Source organism: Anopheles coustani, chromosome 3 (genome assembly GCF_943734705.1).
Source record: "Anopheles coustani chromosome 3, idAnoCousDA_361_x.2, whole genome shotgun sequence".
Taxonomy (NCBI): domain Eukaryota; kingdom Metazoa; phylum Arthropoda; class Insecta; order Diptera; family Culicidae; genus Anopheles; species Anopheles coustani.
This window is the reverse complement of record NC_071288.1, coordinates 42,769,460-42,786,442: the sequence shown is the minus strand read 5'-3', so window position 1 is coordinate 42,786,442 and position 16,983 is coordinate 42,769,460. Positions and strand designations below refer to the sequence as shown.

General features: G+C 44.7%; 1 protein-coding gene across 1 annotated transcript; it reads left to right on the top strand.

Moving 5' to 3' along the window:
* The first annotated feature begins 2,600 nt into the window (after positions 1–2,600).
* Positions 2,601–16,862, top strand: LOC131258868 (scavenger receptor class B member 1). Its single transcript, XM_058260258.1, has 10 exons — positions 2,601–2,856; positions 13,039–13,130; positions 14,133–14,296; positions 14,388–14,532; positions 15,003–15,203; positions 15,274–15,501; positions 15,568–15,685; positions 15,799–15,965; positions 16,039–16,164; positions 16,653–16,862. Exons 1-10 carry the CDS (start codon positions 2,601–2,603, stop codon positions 16,860–16,862), a joined length of 1,707 nt encoding a protein of 568 aa, XP_058116241.1.
* Positions 16,863–16,983: the final 121 nt, after the last annotated feature.

Here is a 16,983-nt window from a genome sequence, read left to right as displayed (position 1 = left end):
CACGTGATACCCGTCGGTGCAAGCATCAAGACGCGTCCAGCACCGGAGTCTTGCCGTTTTGCTCCTCACAGTGGTGTTCATAGCAGTAGTAGTGGCGCTGCTAGTAGACGACCTCGGTCGGCCATCGCCGGCCGAGTGCGTAATAACGGCGCAATGGGCAATGCACTGCTCCCGCGCACTTCTGGTGGAAGTGCTCGAATGATCGACAGTTTGCCGTTCTTTTCGCCCTTCCCTTCCACCCGGGGCCGGTAATTGCTGCCCTGCCGGACACTGGTTGACACTGGAACGCGGCGACGTTGGTGAGTGTGGTGGCGACTCACGCACGGCCGCACGAACCAACGCGTAGATGTTTACCGATTCACGCGCCTTCGACGATCTTCGACTTCACTGTTGCTTTGACAACTTGCACGGAGTGGATATAAGTGGCTCTCGAGATGAAAGTTTATAATGCATTTTAAATTGCAACTGAATTTAAAATTTGTACATACTGAAAAGGAACTTGAATTATTTGATGACATCGTTATGAATTGAAAAGCATCAGCAAGAGAGTATGAAGGAGTTTCGTGGATCAAATCTCAGAAAGACATAAGTAAAAAAGAATTTCTGCACTTGAAGTGATTGAACATATGTAAAAAATAAATTTTGGCTTCTTCTTATGTTTATGCTCATCTGTTATTTATTTGTTAATGGTCTATTAATTTATGGAGCACTGTCTCACTTAATTTCCAAATCTGAACCACACGCTTTGCTTGAAGAATAGTTTCAGATAAGAAGTTTATTGAAGCAAACATTACAGTATGATAACAAATACTGTTAACTTAACTCTTAACAATAGCCTTTTTCAATTTTATGCAAAAATTTTCGTCGTTCAAAAATAATTTGTCTGCAGAAATTTTCTTAATTTCTCACAAAATTGTTAAAAGTTTTACACACTCTCAGTGCTAGCAAACGGTAGGTCCTATTTTGTTTTTTTTTATAAAACCCTACTCGTGTTCAGAAGGTTTAAATAGGTAACCCAGTGTCTCATATTCAGGAATAAATTGAACTTTGAGGAATAAATGTTGAGTGTTATTGCTAAAAATAAGCCTCGCTGGCTTGCACAAAATGTCAAACTCATAAATATTTATTCCACATGACAACTACTTGAAACTCGTCGTGGGGGAGGAATAGTATTCTCTCCAAGTCTTAGTCCAAGTCAGAAAAATCTTTATTATTTGTTATCATCGGAAGTACAAGTATGCATTCCATTTTCAGGCCGCAAACCGAATGGAGCTTGTGTAATCCTTGCTATCCCGCAGATTCCTCCACCTATCAACCACAGTGCGTGGATGTCTAGTTTGCCTGTCACGCTTGTCGCCTGCACGTGGCTGCCACCTCCGCCTTCACGTTTCGCAGAATACGAGTGCAGTTCGCTGCAGCATCTCACACGATGGGAAGCCATCACCGTCCGTCATGTGCTGCACGCAGTGCGCACTTCTTGCGAACCGCATGTGTGTCCTAGGCAGAAAATGTTGTTTACGGTTCGCAGTATCAACTGGTTTTGCAACCCAACTCGGCCGCTACTACCACAAACAAACAGTTCGCCGTATACTAGTGCAGCAACATCCACTAGCACCTACTATTTTGCTATATTCACTTCGGATTTCTCGTGTGGACGTCCCTTTCGGAGCCCCGGCTGGCTTCTTCTCGTGTTCGTCTCGATTAAGGCCCGCGCCTGCATCCCTTCCCGTTCCTGCAGCGGAACGCAGGTATTTTCCTTCGGCAACTACCCTCGCACCCGGCCCCCTGTCCACCGCCAGCAGGTTTAGTCCCTTCGGTTCGAGCCGAAGTCCGGCCATCCGCTGAATCGAAGCGACCAGTCTCGACGACTGCAACTGTACCGACTGCACCGACCGGCAGGTGCATTGCGTGAGGAGCCCGGGGAGGGGAGGTACTAGCAGGCCGTCGTGTCGAGTTACTTAATGCTACCTGCGCACGCTGCTAGCTCACTACAAAGAAACCCGTACGAGCGCTCGCAGTCTACTACCGCGCACTCATCACGACGGCAGCAACTCCGGTCAGGCTCCGATCGCCGTAGGCTTCAGCGTTCAGTGTTCGGGATACGAGACGAAGGATCGCTCTTTCTTGGGCTCACGAATAAAGCAAGCAAGAAGCGAAAATATTCGCGCCAAGAAATACCCTCGAATTGACGGATCGTTACCGTCGTCCGGCAAGCATTGACCATGAATTCGGAATTATCCCTTTTCACCCATTGGTAGTTTTACTGGTGGTGCTTTCGGGATTGCACGGTGTTGGTGAATATTTGCAGTGCAGCTGGAAGAGTTTGGCAGTGTTCTAAAGAAGTGTGTCGGTTACTTCCCTTTCCTGCCCTCGACGGCTGGTTTATGGCCGATCTATCATTCTACGAAAAAGGATAATACGAAGAAACGTTATTTAAAGTGTCAAAAACCACCGCATAGTGGGGGTAGCGTTTAAGAGAAGATTCTGGACTCCAGGGGGGTTTCGTGGGAACATTCAACAGCAGAATAGCGTTGGTGAAAAGTGGAAAGCTTTAGAAAGAAAATAAAATATTTCAACCAGTGTTGAAAGGAAGCGAAACAATGCGCGACTTTTCCAGTCTGTTCGGTGGTCAGTATCAGACGATTTTCGGCGGCGGGCCAAGCTGTGGCACCGGAAGCTTCGGGGGAAGCAGCGGAAGCAGCAGCGATGGCTGCTCGGCCGGAAGCTCCGGAACACCGCAGCGCAGACGGTCCGAGAGCCTCGGGCCATTTCGGCGCCGACTGCGGAGCGAGTTTTCCGTGCTCGACTACTTCTTCCACCAACCGAAGCATGGCCGCCATACGCGCTACCCAACTCGTGAGTATTATTATGTGTTGTGATCGTTTGTGAAATTCTTGTCAGCAGAGAAAATACTATCATGTGTGAATGTGTGATATGACAATTGAAGTTGCAGTACTACACAAGGGTTCGAACGTGAATAACCGCGATGTGATCTCTGATCAACGAAAATCGGAATTAGTTCTACTCAATTCAACTGTTGGAATTGTTCTATTGTAAATTCCTCTCAAGTTGTCTTTAAGGGTTTTCTCTTCTTCTTTTCGTATTTTTCTCTTCAAATTTTTTTTTGTAAAAAAATAACATTAATTTGACAATGGACGTTCAGTTTTCAAAGTAAGTGTTGGATATTTTTTAGAAAATGAAGAGTGAAAAGCAGCACAGCATCAATATTTGTAGAGTTCTTTTCAATGAATAAAACAAAAGTATGTTTTCCCTGATATTTTGAGATGTGAACTCGAGATTTTACTTTTATGACACAACATTTAAAATGTTATCCGTCGCAAGGAACCTAACGTTTGAATCCAGAACTCTAAATGGAAGATCTCTATACGTTATGCAGAGCTTAAAAAACTGAAATAATTCGCAACCCTCTACTTAAATACACTTTTTATAAACGAACCAAAACGTGCCATGACAAATGGGTTTGAAGACTACACCTGAAAACCCAAAGTCTTAAGCATAGCTGTGGAAATGTATTTCCATGGGAGGTGTTTGTTGGTGTGGAAATCGTGTGTGTATATCCTTGGCAACCGAAGGACCAAAGTCTTCTCTTCAATCAACGGGGCCAACGAACCATAGTCGGCGGGTTGGCATCGATCGATCGATGAAGGGTCGATTAAAAAAAAGCACCTGCCGATTAAGAAAAATCAAACGACCTAAGAAAATTCACCACATTCTCGCACCACCGCTGCGAGCTGGACTGGAGAGAAAGGGACATCGATCGGTCACAGGAGCCCGAGGAGTGCCGCAGTGCGGGAAAGCGAGTACGTGAAACGCACCGGCACGGTGAAGAAACAGAAGGCGGAGAAGAAGAAAAAAAGGTGGAATTATGTTGAAATCATGCGCTCGCATCGAAGGGCAACAAGTATAAACCCATCGCGATCACTTCTCGATATCGCCTCAAGTTTCCTCCGCTCCGCTTCTGGCGGGTTGCTCCAAACCCACCCCCTCCCCCCACCGTGAGGGGAACCAACACTAGAAGGAGGTAGTAGCTGTCCAAATTTTTGCACTATTTACCAGCGATGCTCTCCGACACTCGAGTCGTTTGGAAGGCGGGGGAAGTGTTTGGGGCGAGGATGGGATGGTTGGCACAAGCCTGGCGCGCACACTCTGGCCACACGAAACCGGAATGGCTCGAATGGTACCGCAGCATCCATCCGTGTAGGTATATGCGAAAGGTATGTTTTCGTGCGCTCTAGAACGCTTTGGCGGATCGTGCCAAAAGGGCGCGGAATGCGGGAGGGGGTCGATGGTGGACAGGTGCACGGTGGGGGGGACACTTTTCCAGTCGGATAAGTTGACGCAAAGGCTTAGAACAAGCTAAACCAAGCCCTCGCGTGAATGTTGTTCTGCATGAAAAACATCTGCGGCACGACGACGACGAACCGGCTACCGTCTCGGTTGCGCCATCCAGCAACTCAAGAAGCTGGCGTGACAAATGACCATATACTCCGCACTCTGTTGCACCTACCCTAGGCTGTCTCTCTTGCTCTCCCACTCTCCGTTTCGCTCGCAATCATCTGGAACTTGCCATCGAGAAGAGAGGGCGAAATTAACGGATGCCGAAAATGCAGCACTGGCTTCGGGAAGCAATTTTCCGCACATCGCGACCGTCCACCCGACGCAGCATCCGATTGTTCTCGACGCATTCGGGGGCCAGCGGAACAGTTTTCTTCACCGCTTCCGCAACTCCCTCCTGACCCACTCTTCGCGTCGCTTTACGCTCCACGCCCTTCGGCGAGGTGATTTCCGCATTCGACGCACACGACGCACTGCATTCTTTGCGAGCGCGTATGCTGACCGACGAGAGTGCATTTTTAGGGTGCAAGGTGCAGGGAGGAGGGAGGGAGTGCGACCACGCGTGCAGCGATTGAGCCACGGGCGGGTATGCATTACACTTATGATAGCGTTCTGTTATCTTAATTGTCGGGCCCGACCGGACACTCTCGGATAGGAAAATAAACTGCACGAGTGTGTGGCTGGGATGTAAGAATATTGTATTATAGACATGATTGGACCGCATGTTGGGTTTAGCTACGTGGCTAGTAGCATTATTTGATTAATTTAGTTTTCGTCTGAAACTTGGCGATCGATAGCAAAAAAAATCGTCAGTTACACGATTAAACAAAAGGAAATTAATCAAAATAAGTCTGAAATACCACAATAATAATTTCTTTGCATTTTCCCATTTTTCGTTTAAATGGTTTTCCAAACAAAGTGTACTACACACACAAGTGTACTTTACACTACATTGAAAACAATTTTTATTTCTCTTGATTCTTAATTAAGTTCCCTTATTTAAAAAGAAAACAAAATAAATCTACAAATATGATTTGTAACAACTCGTAAGAAGCGTATAACGGTAACAATTTATAATTCTGATTCGAAAGAATTCGGTTTTCCTAGGTACTATGTTTAGACAACCCCGTTTTTAAATAGGCAGATAACTAGCCTAGTACTTTTATTTGCATCATAAAACTGTAGAATAGACGGTATTTCTTACGTGTTCGTGAGCATTTTTAACATTACCTGAAAAACGTTGTGTAGATTCAGATAAAACCTTCTTAAAATATGCACCTAAACAATAAATGTTTTGTTCAGCATGAATAAAAATACAAAGCAAAAACTAAAACATCAGACAGCCAATTGCAAAAGTTTGCTAATATTTCTAAAAACCAACAAAAATGCTTGAAAAGTGAACTGATTGAAAGCGGTTCCATATCGAACACTATTTATGCATGATAACGACTTAAGCCTTCCCTTGGTCTATTGTGAATCGCCTCTCGAATGCACAGTAACTGATTATTAAATGCATGTGTGTGTGTGTGTGTGTGCCCATACGCCTGCCTGCTGCGACAAGACGTTTTACCGAAGGTAGGCTCGCATCATGTTGCAAAACAGTAGCCATTGCCAACTACTGTACACACTCCTTCGCCGCAGCCTCCTCTTGTCTCCTCCTTTGCGTTGACTTTCATCCCACCCACATCAACATCTTGGAGGCCCATTGTCGAAGGATTGTGTTGCTAATTTAAGAGTCTCGCGCGGTTTTCCGACAGGCGTCCCGGTAGGCCATAATTCGATTCTCCATCCAGGGCCGCACGGGCCCGAGAAATTCCTGCCCGCCAAGCACGACCAGTATTTTGATGGACAGCGTTTGATGAACAATCAATCGCAAACCAAACGTCCGACCACCGACGTCGTGCACTCCTCGGTACCGGCGACTCCTGAAGGTGGTACCGTTGCAGGTGCGCCAACATCGTTCTTGCCATGATTGATCTCTTAAATGATTGTAATCAAGCTCACCCGGCGGGTAGAGCCCAAACGGGTGGTTTTCACTTTCCCCCCTGCAACGGGATCCATTTCGTCGGGTAATATCGCAGGATAAACTGACTGCCGTCGGTTTATTGTAGTGATTTTCCTGCCAAAGGGAAGTGTTTTCAAAGCGGCTCGTACGATTTGCGAAAAGTGAATGTTTTCGATGCGGTTGATTTATTAAGTGCCCCCGACTATTCTTCACTCTTTACCTTTTACCGAGTGAGTTTTCATGAGAACACGATCCTTGCGCGTGTTTATCGACTTCATCTTACTGCCTGAAAATGTTTTCATTTTCTTACATTATCATAAACAGAATCCCTGAAGTGGCTTGGATGGGAAAGATAGTTGTTAATCAAAGAATCAATTTGGTTTTTTTTTAAATCTTATACCAAAAGGAACAGCAAACTTCTTCAAAGATGATTAAAATGATTAATTATCCAAAATTTTATAACTCCAAACTGAAGTGAATGTTTAGAGAGTTAGGGTCTTTAAACATGAATGATCACAACGTTATGTGTGTTTCAAACGGGAAACAAACTTATCAAACTGTGGAATTGTCCTAGACAATTTAAACTTTACAAGCTAAACATTGTTGTTATACCGATAAAAACAAACATTGAAGACCTTTGATTCTCGGTGACTTACATCGATAAATGATTGTAAACACATTCCATACGGGCGACAAATTGTTGTGTGACGATCGAGAAACTTCCCATTATCGACTCGCCTTTCCCTATTGCTAATTGACTTCTCGTCATGGAGTGGAATTATTATACCGCTTGAATATAGAACACCGGACATCATTTGCGTTGTGGCGTCTAATGATTAATCCCGTTTAACCTGTACGGCAGCGGTAGAGTTTCCCGGTGAAAGATCAAACCGAATACCGGACGAGGAAAGGGCACCGAGGCAGTGTGCACTACCGCACCCATTAGCATATCCTGTTGCCACACCGAAGGAACGGCCACCCTCCGGACCCTTCGCGTGCAAACGACGCACGAGGGTGGACCATCGGTCAGTCAGTGCAAAGTGCACGCAGTACACACGACACACAAAGTTGACTAATTAGCGCGAGGTTCACCGCCACCGCGATCGCCCTCGGAGGTCGTTCGGACCCTCGTAGCGGCACCAGGCACCTCCATCACGACCGGCATGTTACGGGCGAGACAACCATTGAGAGAGGGACACACACACACCAACCAATCCGTAGACGGCGATTTGGCGCAATTGTTTCCCCGCCGGAGGGCGCTACCGTGGCGTCGTTCGCTTCGGGAAAGTTCTACGACTTAATTGAGGTACCCCCGCAGTGGGGAGCGATGGGTTGCCCCGGAGATACCGGCGTCCGAATCGTTTGATCCAGCAGCATCTGGAACCAGGGGGCACCGAAAGGGCTCGGCTCGATTGTGCAATATGGTTTCCACTGGCAAACAACGTGTACGAGACGGATCGACGGCCAGAGTCGGCAGATGCTCGCCGGGATTGAATATGTAATCAAACGTTCATAGGTCGAACACTGTTTGACCATCAGAGGAAGGGGCGGAGGGCTTTCGGAGTTTACCGATGACGTCCATCGATCCGGAGCGTCTTTATGGCTCATTGACTTCCAGCGCAAATAATGCAAATGATAATTGCGCCTGATCTCGCTGGTGCTACGGGCGTATTTTTATTTTTAAACAGGCTTGATAAGTTCCGCCAGTTGAAGTGCAGTGATTGTATCTAATTCGGTCCACTCTGTGCCGCAGGAGCTAAAGGAATCAACGTCCCCTCGCTAATGAGCATTCTCAGTGACGCACGGAACCGAGATGACTCAGCTAGTAACCGTGAAATCGCCGTACGGCCTGGGATGATGGCGTCTGCGACCATCCTCGCAACCAGCGCAAGATCAGGGAAAACCACCCGACGCACTGAACCGGGAGCTCCTCCTACTGGTCAGGGTCAAGGAGTACCTGTTTCGCAGCGTGGCGACATTTGCGGCGCTTTCTTGATCTGCTATCTTGCGCATTGTTGCGCTGCCGCTTCACGGCCATCAAACTCTTCGACCCGCTGCCTGCGCGGACCACGTCAATTAATTGTGCGTTGGACAACGCATAGCCTTCCGATGCATGATTCAAGTCCTTTAAGTAGTATGGTAAGGTAGAGACACAAGAATGCAACACCAGAAAGGTTGAACGATGCAATAAATATTGACCACAGTGCAATCATTGGATTGAGAACTTATTGTAACTGTGCTACATTTATTCAACACATTCAGAAACATTTACAACCTGTGGTTCTGGAACATCTAAATCGGGGATGTCAAGGAAGCTATCCATCGGACATTAGTGGAATAATTTTTCCTAATGTATTCTGGCAGACATATAGATTGACCAGTTATTTCTCTATACACAAAAACTGGACAAAAACTGTTGACAACTCAATATTGGAATAGATTCGGTATTTGTACACCTTAGTGCCTGAAATCTCGAGAAAAGACTTTAATTATATTACACTTCGAAACAGCGTAGGGAATGTATTAGAAATGTCACAAAACAAGCATATTCTATTGCACGTATAGCTTACAACAAGTAGGTTATATGAGTTTAGTTGGTAAATTTTTTTGACTCGTTAGTTTTGCTGCCTTACATAGAGAAAATGGCAAAATTAGGTGGAATCCCATACAAAATTGTTTAACTTTAATGAAGGTCACATTTGATCGCTTTGATGTTAAATCAGAGTCCAGAATACTCCAACTGTGGCTAGGTATCATTGTATTGATGTAAATTTTTATATAACTCGTGTTCAAATGTCAAAAACAAAAATATTATTATTAAATTTAGCTCTACTATTTGTTGTAATTGAGAAAAAAATCAATTGGATAAGTTACAAGCATTCTGCAAGTGATAATAGAATTCGGGTTGAATCCAACAAATCCACGTCTATACTTAACAGCTTGCATTGTTTTATCGCTTTCCCTTCCTATCGTCCTTGATTGCTCTACTCTGCTCTCTTCTTTCTTGTGTTAATAATTATTCACGATAACTGCCAACTGCAATCAAGTTTGGCCTGAGGATGTTTTTTTCGTCTTTCGATTTCTTTGTTGCCTACTTTCATCTGCTTCGACGCATCCTTGGTCATGGCCTCGGCCAGCAGTTGTCCTTCGGTAAGCTAGGAGGGTAGTTTCTACCATCCTTTGTCAGAGGGCGTTTGGAAATCACCATCGTAAAGCCAACCACCAGCGAGGGTGAGCAAAAAACTTCTTAACCATCAACGGTTAAGAGGCGAAAAAAAACCATCGACATCCACATTGAACAACCGACTCCGCAACGCTTTTGGTTCTGGTCTTTGACCTAAGCCGTTGACCAACGTAGGAGGTATAACCGTCGTGCTAGCAGCTAACTTAAACCTACAACTACGAAGCACAGCTGTAGTTAAAGTGTTGACTCTCGCGATATAGTAGCTGCGAGTCTCAGAAAGCAATAGAGCGCGTCCATATGTGCGATCGTTAAGCGATCGAGCCCCTCGGTCCGATATCCCTCAGAGAACTTGGTATGCAAAGTATCTATGATAAACCGATTAGCATAGATTTTTCCTGCCATTTCACGGGGAATGTACTCGAAACTGGTGGTTTGAAAGGTCAGTCATTTTCCCGCTCGTTGTATGTTTCTGTCTGTTATATCTTGGACCTAATGGGTTTTCGGTGTAATAGTTGCTGCGCTAAAACTGTTGGTTGTCAAATACTTTGCTGAAAAAACAATAATCATAACGTTGCACGATGTACTTTCTGTGGAATGAAATTTTATGTAAAAATAAAAAATAAAAAAATTAATCGAAAGATTCAAATAAGATTCAAAAATGTTTCAATCGGTGCAAACAAATGCACCGTCAAAAAAACAAAATACCGTTCCGTTGAGTATAGTTTTTGATACAACAAATCTTGAAACACATTCAAACAAACTAGGGAAAGCTTCAAGCATTCTGGTTGAAAATTGTTTCAAAAACTCACTTCATTACTATGCAAATAATTCAAACAAAGCATATTTGGAGGTGAAATTATGAAATAAGAAATGAATTTTTTGACGAAATAGTATTTTTGAGAATGCCATATAGAAAAAATTACCTCGTTCAATCGAACGTTTGATTTGTTTTGTTTTATTTATATAACAGCTGAATTTTTAGTATTCAAAAAACAAGTTGTTTATGTTTTGGTGAGCCTGATAGTACCAATGCATGATTGTATTTGTGTTTAAAATTTGGTTTAAAAATGGGTTGTTTTTATTTTTATTTCAACTGGATTTTTTGGCAAGATTTGATTTAGTAGAAAATATACTTTGCACAACCAAATAAGATGAAAACAAAACATGTTTTCAACAGAAAATAACCTTTCAAGAAACTGAAGTGTTGTTGGATCGCAATCAAGGATACGAAGAAAGGCAAAATGGTGTGCTGTTGAATCAACCTGTGGTTTGAGAACCGATCTGATTGACTCGAACCGATGGATTGCAATTGATTGAGTTGTTCCATCAACACATGTTTACAGATGTATCCTTGAGTTCGAAAACGGTTGTTAACGGAGTGAAATAAATTAAAATGCTCATCGTCAACAATGCGCAAACAGCAGTCGCACAACATCGTTCGCTATGAATACCGATAAGGTGACCGGTATCTCGGGTCGGGCTTCCAGCCCAGCCATCAATTGGTCGTCCGGATGCAAATCGATAATGGTCCGCGTGGTCAAACTTGGCACCAAGCATGCCATCAACGGACCGAGAGCGGGCCGCGAGTGAGAAGGAGAAAAAAAGGGGGCTTCATTATAAATCACGCCGTGTGTAATTATTTTATGAATCCTGTCCCGCATCGATGTCAATTTTCCTGACAGATCGCTCCCCCGGCGTACATGAGGCTCACGTGTTCGGGCGATCCTGTTTGATGGATGTCGCAGTACTTGAACACTCACACAAATCGGTGACCGGGGTGTGGTTTGGAGCTCAAAATGGCAGACCCGTGCCCGGTCCGCGGTCATGACATTTATCTTCTTCCAGCTTCAACAAGTGACAGCTCTGTTAACGATGACCAAAAGCGGGACCTGAAGTGGATTGCTAGGTTTTAATTTTTCGAATACCGAAGTAGATGGAAACCTTGAACTTTACGCCGATTTTTTCGACCCAAATAGTGATGCACCGATGCGTTAACGAAGGCTCGATCGTAGTTTCGAATTTTGCTCGAATCGAACCTTTTCCTTCGCCTTGCATAGTGACGATTTGTTTCCCAGACCAAAAAAACATGCGTTCAAGCGGTCGGCTAATAAAGCGATCGAAGTCACGCGATAGGTGCGTTCCCGTAGCGGACCGTTTATGTTCGCATTATAACGTTGTCGGTATGCCACCTCGGACGGTGGGGAACTTTTACGTCGACGAGACCTACAAACCACAAATCAGCCACAATAATGTGCGATGATACGGTCGAGTACTCACGCTAGACCAACGACGTTAGTGGGGTGGTGGGTGTTTAACCAGCTTTTCTGCACGTTTTCATCGCCCTCACCACCGGCGACCACGTGAGAAACGGCAGCCGTAACCAATCGCCATTTAATTGCCGGTGAACTATCCTTTTCCAAGTTCCATTTTCCCTTCCGCCGGTTGGACGAGTGTAGTAGTGTTTTATTTTTTCGTTGTCGTTTTTGTTATACCGTTTCTTTTGTTTCTACCGGATGCCGTTAATTTATTATCATTAGGCCAATTGCCACCTCGTGACTTAATTGGGTGCTGCGCTAATCGGTGTTTCTCGGGCGTAGGATTATACGCAACTCATGCACACCCACGGATCCTGTCCCGGAGCGGTCAGCAAAAGCACATGCCGGGCGGAGGTGTGGCTCCAATCAGGAAATGGCAACGTGTTTGGAGAGAAAAGAACATTAAACGATCATATCTTTATGCCTTAATAACACACCTGGACAACATGCCGAATGCTGCAGTCTCGTGGATGTTCAATGAGCATCCGCGTGCGTTCGATAATTTGATGATTAAAAAGGAAGGAATCCACGTTGCTTCTGATCATCCTAGGATAATGAACCGATGCGAACATTAGCCTCTTCAATTTCCCCCGTCGTGATAGGATAATATTCAATTAAATATACCTTACCGCTTCTGATCCTTCACCTAAGTTCGCCAACATGTTGACCCGCGATAAACTACGTCAATCCATCCATTGTGGTGTTGTAGAACTACTTACCTGGCGTGTGACGAACTTTGAATTACCTCGGGGAGCAATAGAACTACAATATCTGTTGGCGAATTGCAGGCTAATTGCATTCGTTGCCCCCCCCCTGCCCTGGTGTCTACTTTTACCAACTTAACCGTGCCAAATACGAGCAGAATGATGGATGCAGCCTATAGCTGTACCTTACGGGATACGAGCAAATAAATCAATGTCCCGAGGATAGTGATTTATTCTCCGGCGTAGCTAGCTTGCCGGAAGTGCATCGCTAGCGGGTTGCATTAGGATGTACTCAGCTTATGCACGTTGCTTTCTCGATAAAAAAACAGTTATGACGCAAATAGTGTTCTAGGAGGAATGTTACTAAGCTAAGGTTACTCATTAGCGAGAAAATTGTTATTACTCATGGAAAGAAAAACAAAATAACACATTTGCAAGCACTTTAATTATATGAGATCGCGTATTTCTTTCCAGGAACATTTATGCTTATGGCCGCTGGCTTCATGTTCATCATTTGCGGCGCACTGGTTCACATTCTGGATCCTTATTTGCTTATTTTTAAATGGGTGAGTACCATCTTTTTAAATCGTTTTTAAGAAGCTACAGAAAAACATGATTTTAAATTTCGATTTTGATAATAACCCGGTTATCTTTAAGTATAACGTTTCTTAAATACTAAAAATGATTACAACTCAAAAATATTATTTGATATTCCTTTGATGTTCTCATGTTTTCTTGCAAAATAAAGGTATAAAGGAGAAATTGTCTGCATTGAAATTGTTGACGAATAATTGCAAAAAATCCATGATAAATGTTTTCAATTCTACTTTCACGATTTATGATATTTTGTATCCGTAATAAAAAGATGTTTTATTCTTACCTAAGCACTAGGCATTCAACTACAAATAATATTGAATAGTTGTACAATTTTGTTTCTAAAAATTGTTCAAATTTTTGATATAAAAAATAGTTGAAAACTTATAACTGCTGTTAGGGTAGTATTTTTATTATGCTCAATATTTTTATGTGCTGCTCATTTTTAGATTTTATAATCTAAACCAAAATCTGAACAAATAATACCTAGTGGTTGTAGTAGTTTAAAGTCGTACATTAATTCCGAGACACAACAAACATTCCATTCTCACCCACAAACATCGATATTTTTCGACATGCAAAAGCGAAGTCCTACTCAGTATTCCACCCCAGCGGCTATCGTGCCCGCAGCACCAATTTTCTGCAGTTCATGAACCCCACGCGACAGCGTAGAAATACCACTTGCGAATGCAACCTTGAAATAAAAAAACCAGAGCAGAAGCAGTCAAGAAGATAAAGACCAATGTGGTTACGTTGCATTTCCAATCAAGTGCATCGGGCTCGATGCAGTATACCAAACGAACCGATCTGAAACGGCCCAACGTTTAAGTGGTGTTGCTTCTGGAATGATGGTTTAAATGTAGAACATTCGTAACAAGTTCGAAGTAGTGTTGTAAGACAAAACATTCCCACCCGTTCCGTTGTATTTATATCGATTGTCGCACGTGCTTTTTCTCGGTTCTATTTCGGTACAGAAATTAATCTTCCAAGAGGGCTCGGAGATATTTAACCTTTGGCGCACACCGCCGGTGGATCTCTACATCAAGATCTACCTCTTCAACGTGACCAACGCGGAAGACTTCCTGGCCGGTCGGGCCGAGAAGATGCAGATCGAGGAGGTGGGACCGTACGTGTACCGGTAAGTGAGGGCAAGACGCGCGGGACCCAGATGCCCGTAAGGATTTCTGGTTCTTGTTTTATGATTCCGTTTTTATTTCTTCCGGTGCCAGCGAGTTGATGTCACACGACAACATCACGTTCAACGAGAATGGAACGCTGTCAACGCGCCCTCATCATCCGTTGATCTTTCAGAAAGGCCTTTCGGGAAACCTGCGGGAGGACGACGTGTTCATGATGCCAAATATTGCGCTGCTGGTAAGTTTCCTTAGACTTGCGGGTTATTTTATTGACAAGTGATTTTTAAGATGCACAAAATTAGCAAATTTCTGCTACTTCCAAATTTGTTCATTGCTTATTGTTTGATTTTTTATATAAATGTTCCGCCCGAAATCTTGAGGGCTTGAACTATAATGATATACATAAAAGGCGAAATAGAGAATGCCGGAGTGCTGGCAGACGCATATAAAAGGCAAACGAACTTAACCAAAGTTAACGAGACTAAGGCTCGGATTTAATTCTTGAGCAATTTTGCAACACAGACACATCGTAAACGATTTAGCCAATTAGGGTGCGGTCTACAAGCAAGTGCATTACCAGTTGCATACATTGTGGCGCATACATGAAATTCAAAATTTTGTAGTAAGCGAAAAGTGTGAGAAAAAATAAATAAGTATATAGGATCTTTGTATTATTAATACACGCAATTTGTGGAACTCAACTTACAGAGCATAGCGCAAGTGGCCTCAAAACAGGGATACTTAATGCGGTGGCCCATCAACTTGCTCATACGACAGACCAGCATCCAACCGCTCGAACGGCAGACGGCACGGGAGTTCATGTACGGCTACCCGACCACACTGACCACGCTCGGTTACACGTTCCTTCCCAACTGGATCTCGTTCGATAAAGTGGGCCTCATCGATCGGGTAAGTGAGATCTTCAGGGTTTACCAGCGATGTTCCAAGCAATAACATTTTGCCCGATTCCCCTCGACAGATGTACGACTTTGACGATGACTTCGAGACCTTCTACACCGGCGAAAACGGGGCCAGCATGTCCGGTTTGTACGACACCTACCTCGGCTCGCCGGATCTAGCCCAGTGGAACGGCAAACACTGCAGCAACATCCGGAACGCGTCCGATGGCACGAAGTTCAAGAGCTTCGTAGAACCGGACGATCAGCTGCTGTTCTTCCGGAAAAGCATGTGCCGAGCACAAATCCTTGTGAGTAGGGAGACGACTCAACAATCTCTGGCAACAGCCGATAATGGGTAAACCATATGATTTCAGATCCAAAACGGCACCGACCACGACGTGGATGGTCTGAAGGCAACCAAATTTGTCTTCGAAGAAAATGCCCTCGACAACGGAGAGTTTGATCCACGAAACAAATGTTACTGTCGGGAGGGTAAGGTTCACCTCAATTTACATTATTTGAAATCCGTCTAATATTATTTAACGCATGACAATTTTTGTATAAGTCTCTATAACAGTCACTTTTATTTCTCCCGACGGTTTTAGGTAAGTGCTTGCCACGTGGTCTGATCGATGTGACGAGCTGCTACTACGGGTTTCCGATTGCCCTTAGCTATCCACACTTTCTGGACGCCGATCCAAAGGTGCTTACGCACGTGAACGGTTCCCAACCGGACCCCAAGCTGCATCGAAGCCATTTCATGATAAATCCCGTAAGTTTCAAACTTCTATCCTTCCCGGACCTCACTGTCGGCATTGCCTGATTCCCTTTATTTGCTCTTCCAGGTGTCCGGGCTTCCACTGCAGCTGTCGGTCAAGTTTCAGATCAACATGGTGCTAGGCGATCTGAGCAGTATGGCCCACTGCGAGAAGTTCTCCAACCTCGTCGTGCCGACGCTCTGGTTCGAAATTGTAAGTTAAAGTCTCGCAACTGCCTCTCAGAGACGACAACACACTTTTCGGTCGACTTGGCTTCACTCATGGTGATCGAAGGCTTCGGTCGAAGCATCCGCCATCAACACTAACCACCATGCATGCATGCGATCTCATCTCGTTTCAAACCCATCTCGCGAACGTCGGCGCGAGCGTTCACAAAATGCGCACGCTGGTCGTCCTGGTGCGACTCGGGGCTTGGAAAGCGCCGAAGACTTCACCTCAAAAACGCTCGCTTGCCGGTTCGCTCGTCGGATGGGCCCTTTCATTTTAGTCATGGCTTAGCTCCCATTGCATACGGCTTCATCGTACCATCAGCCTCCGACCGACTGTCACTATTTATCACCATCGTACAGCGTATCGTAACGAAAGTCCCGGGGGAACCCCAACGACAGTCGTGATTAACATGATTCTTTCTTTTCCGTTCTTTCTTTGCATCCAAATTCACGAACTTCCGCAACGTTTAGACGATGCCAGGACTGCCGAAGTCATTGCTGACGAGGTTCATCTTTTACCTGAAGATACTGCCCTTCGGCGACCAGGTCGTGAAGCACAGCCTGCTCGCGTTCGGCGGCATTTTGCTCCTCGTTGCCATCACGAAGGTATCCATGACGCTCTCCTCGGCGTACTCGTCGGCGTACCGCATTTCAAACGAGCTGCGCGAAAGCTTATGGTAGTTCCCCGGCTTGTCCGGTCCTCGAGAACAAGTTAGGAACTACAAATGGATACACACATACACACAAACACATACACCTACACCGAACGATTACAGGCCAAAACTGATCTGCTTTCTCTGTA

Bases quoted from the DNA above. Each gene is read 5' to 3' on its own strand.
- LOC131258868 (XM_058260258.1), top strand. From the start codon at position 2,601: ATGCGCGACTTTTCCAGTCTGTTCGGTGGTCAGTATCAGACGATTTTC. The intron at 2,857-13,038 runs GTGAGTATTATT...ATTTCTTTCCAG, and splicing joins CCATACGCGCTACCCAACTC to GAACATTTATGCTTATGGCC. The intron at 15,204-15,273 runs GTAAGTGAGATC...TCCCCTCGACAG, and splicing joins AAGTGGGCCTCATCGATCGG to ATGTACGACTTTGACGATGA.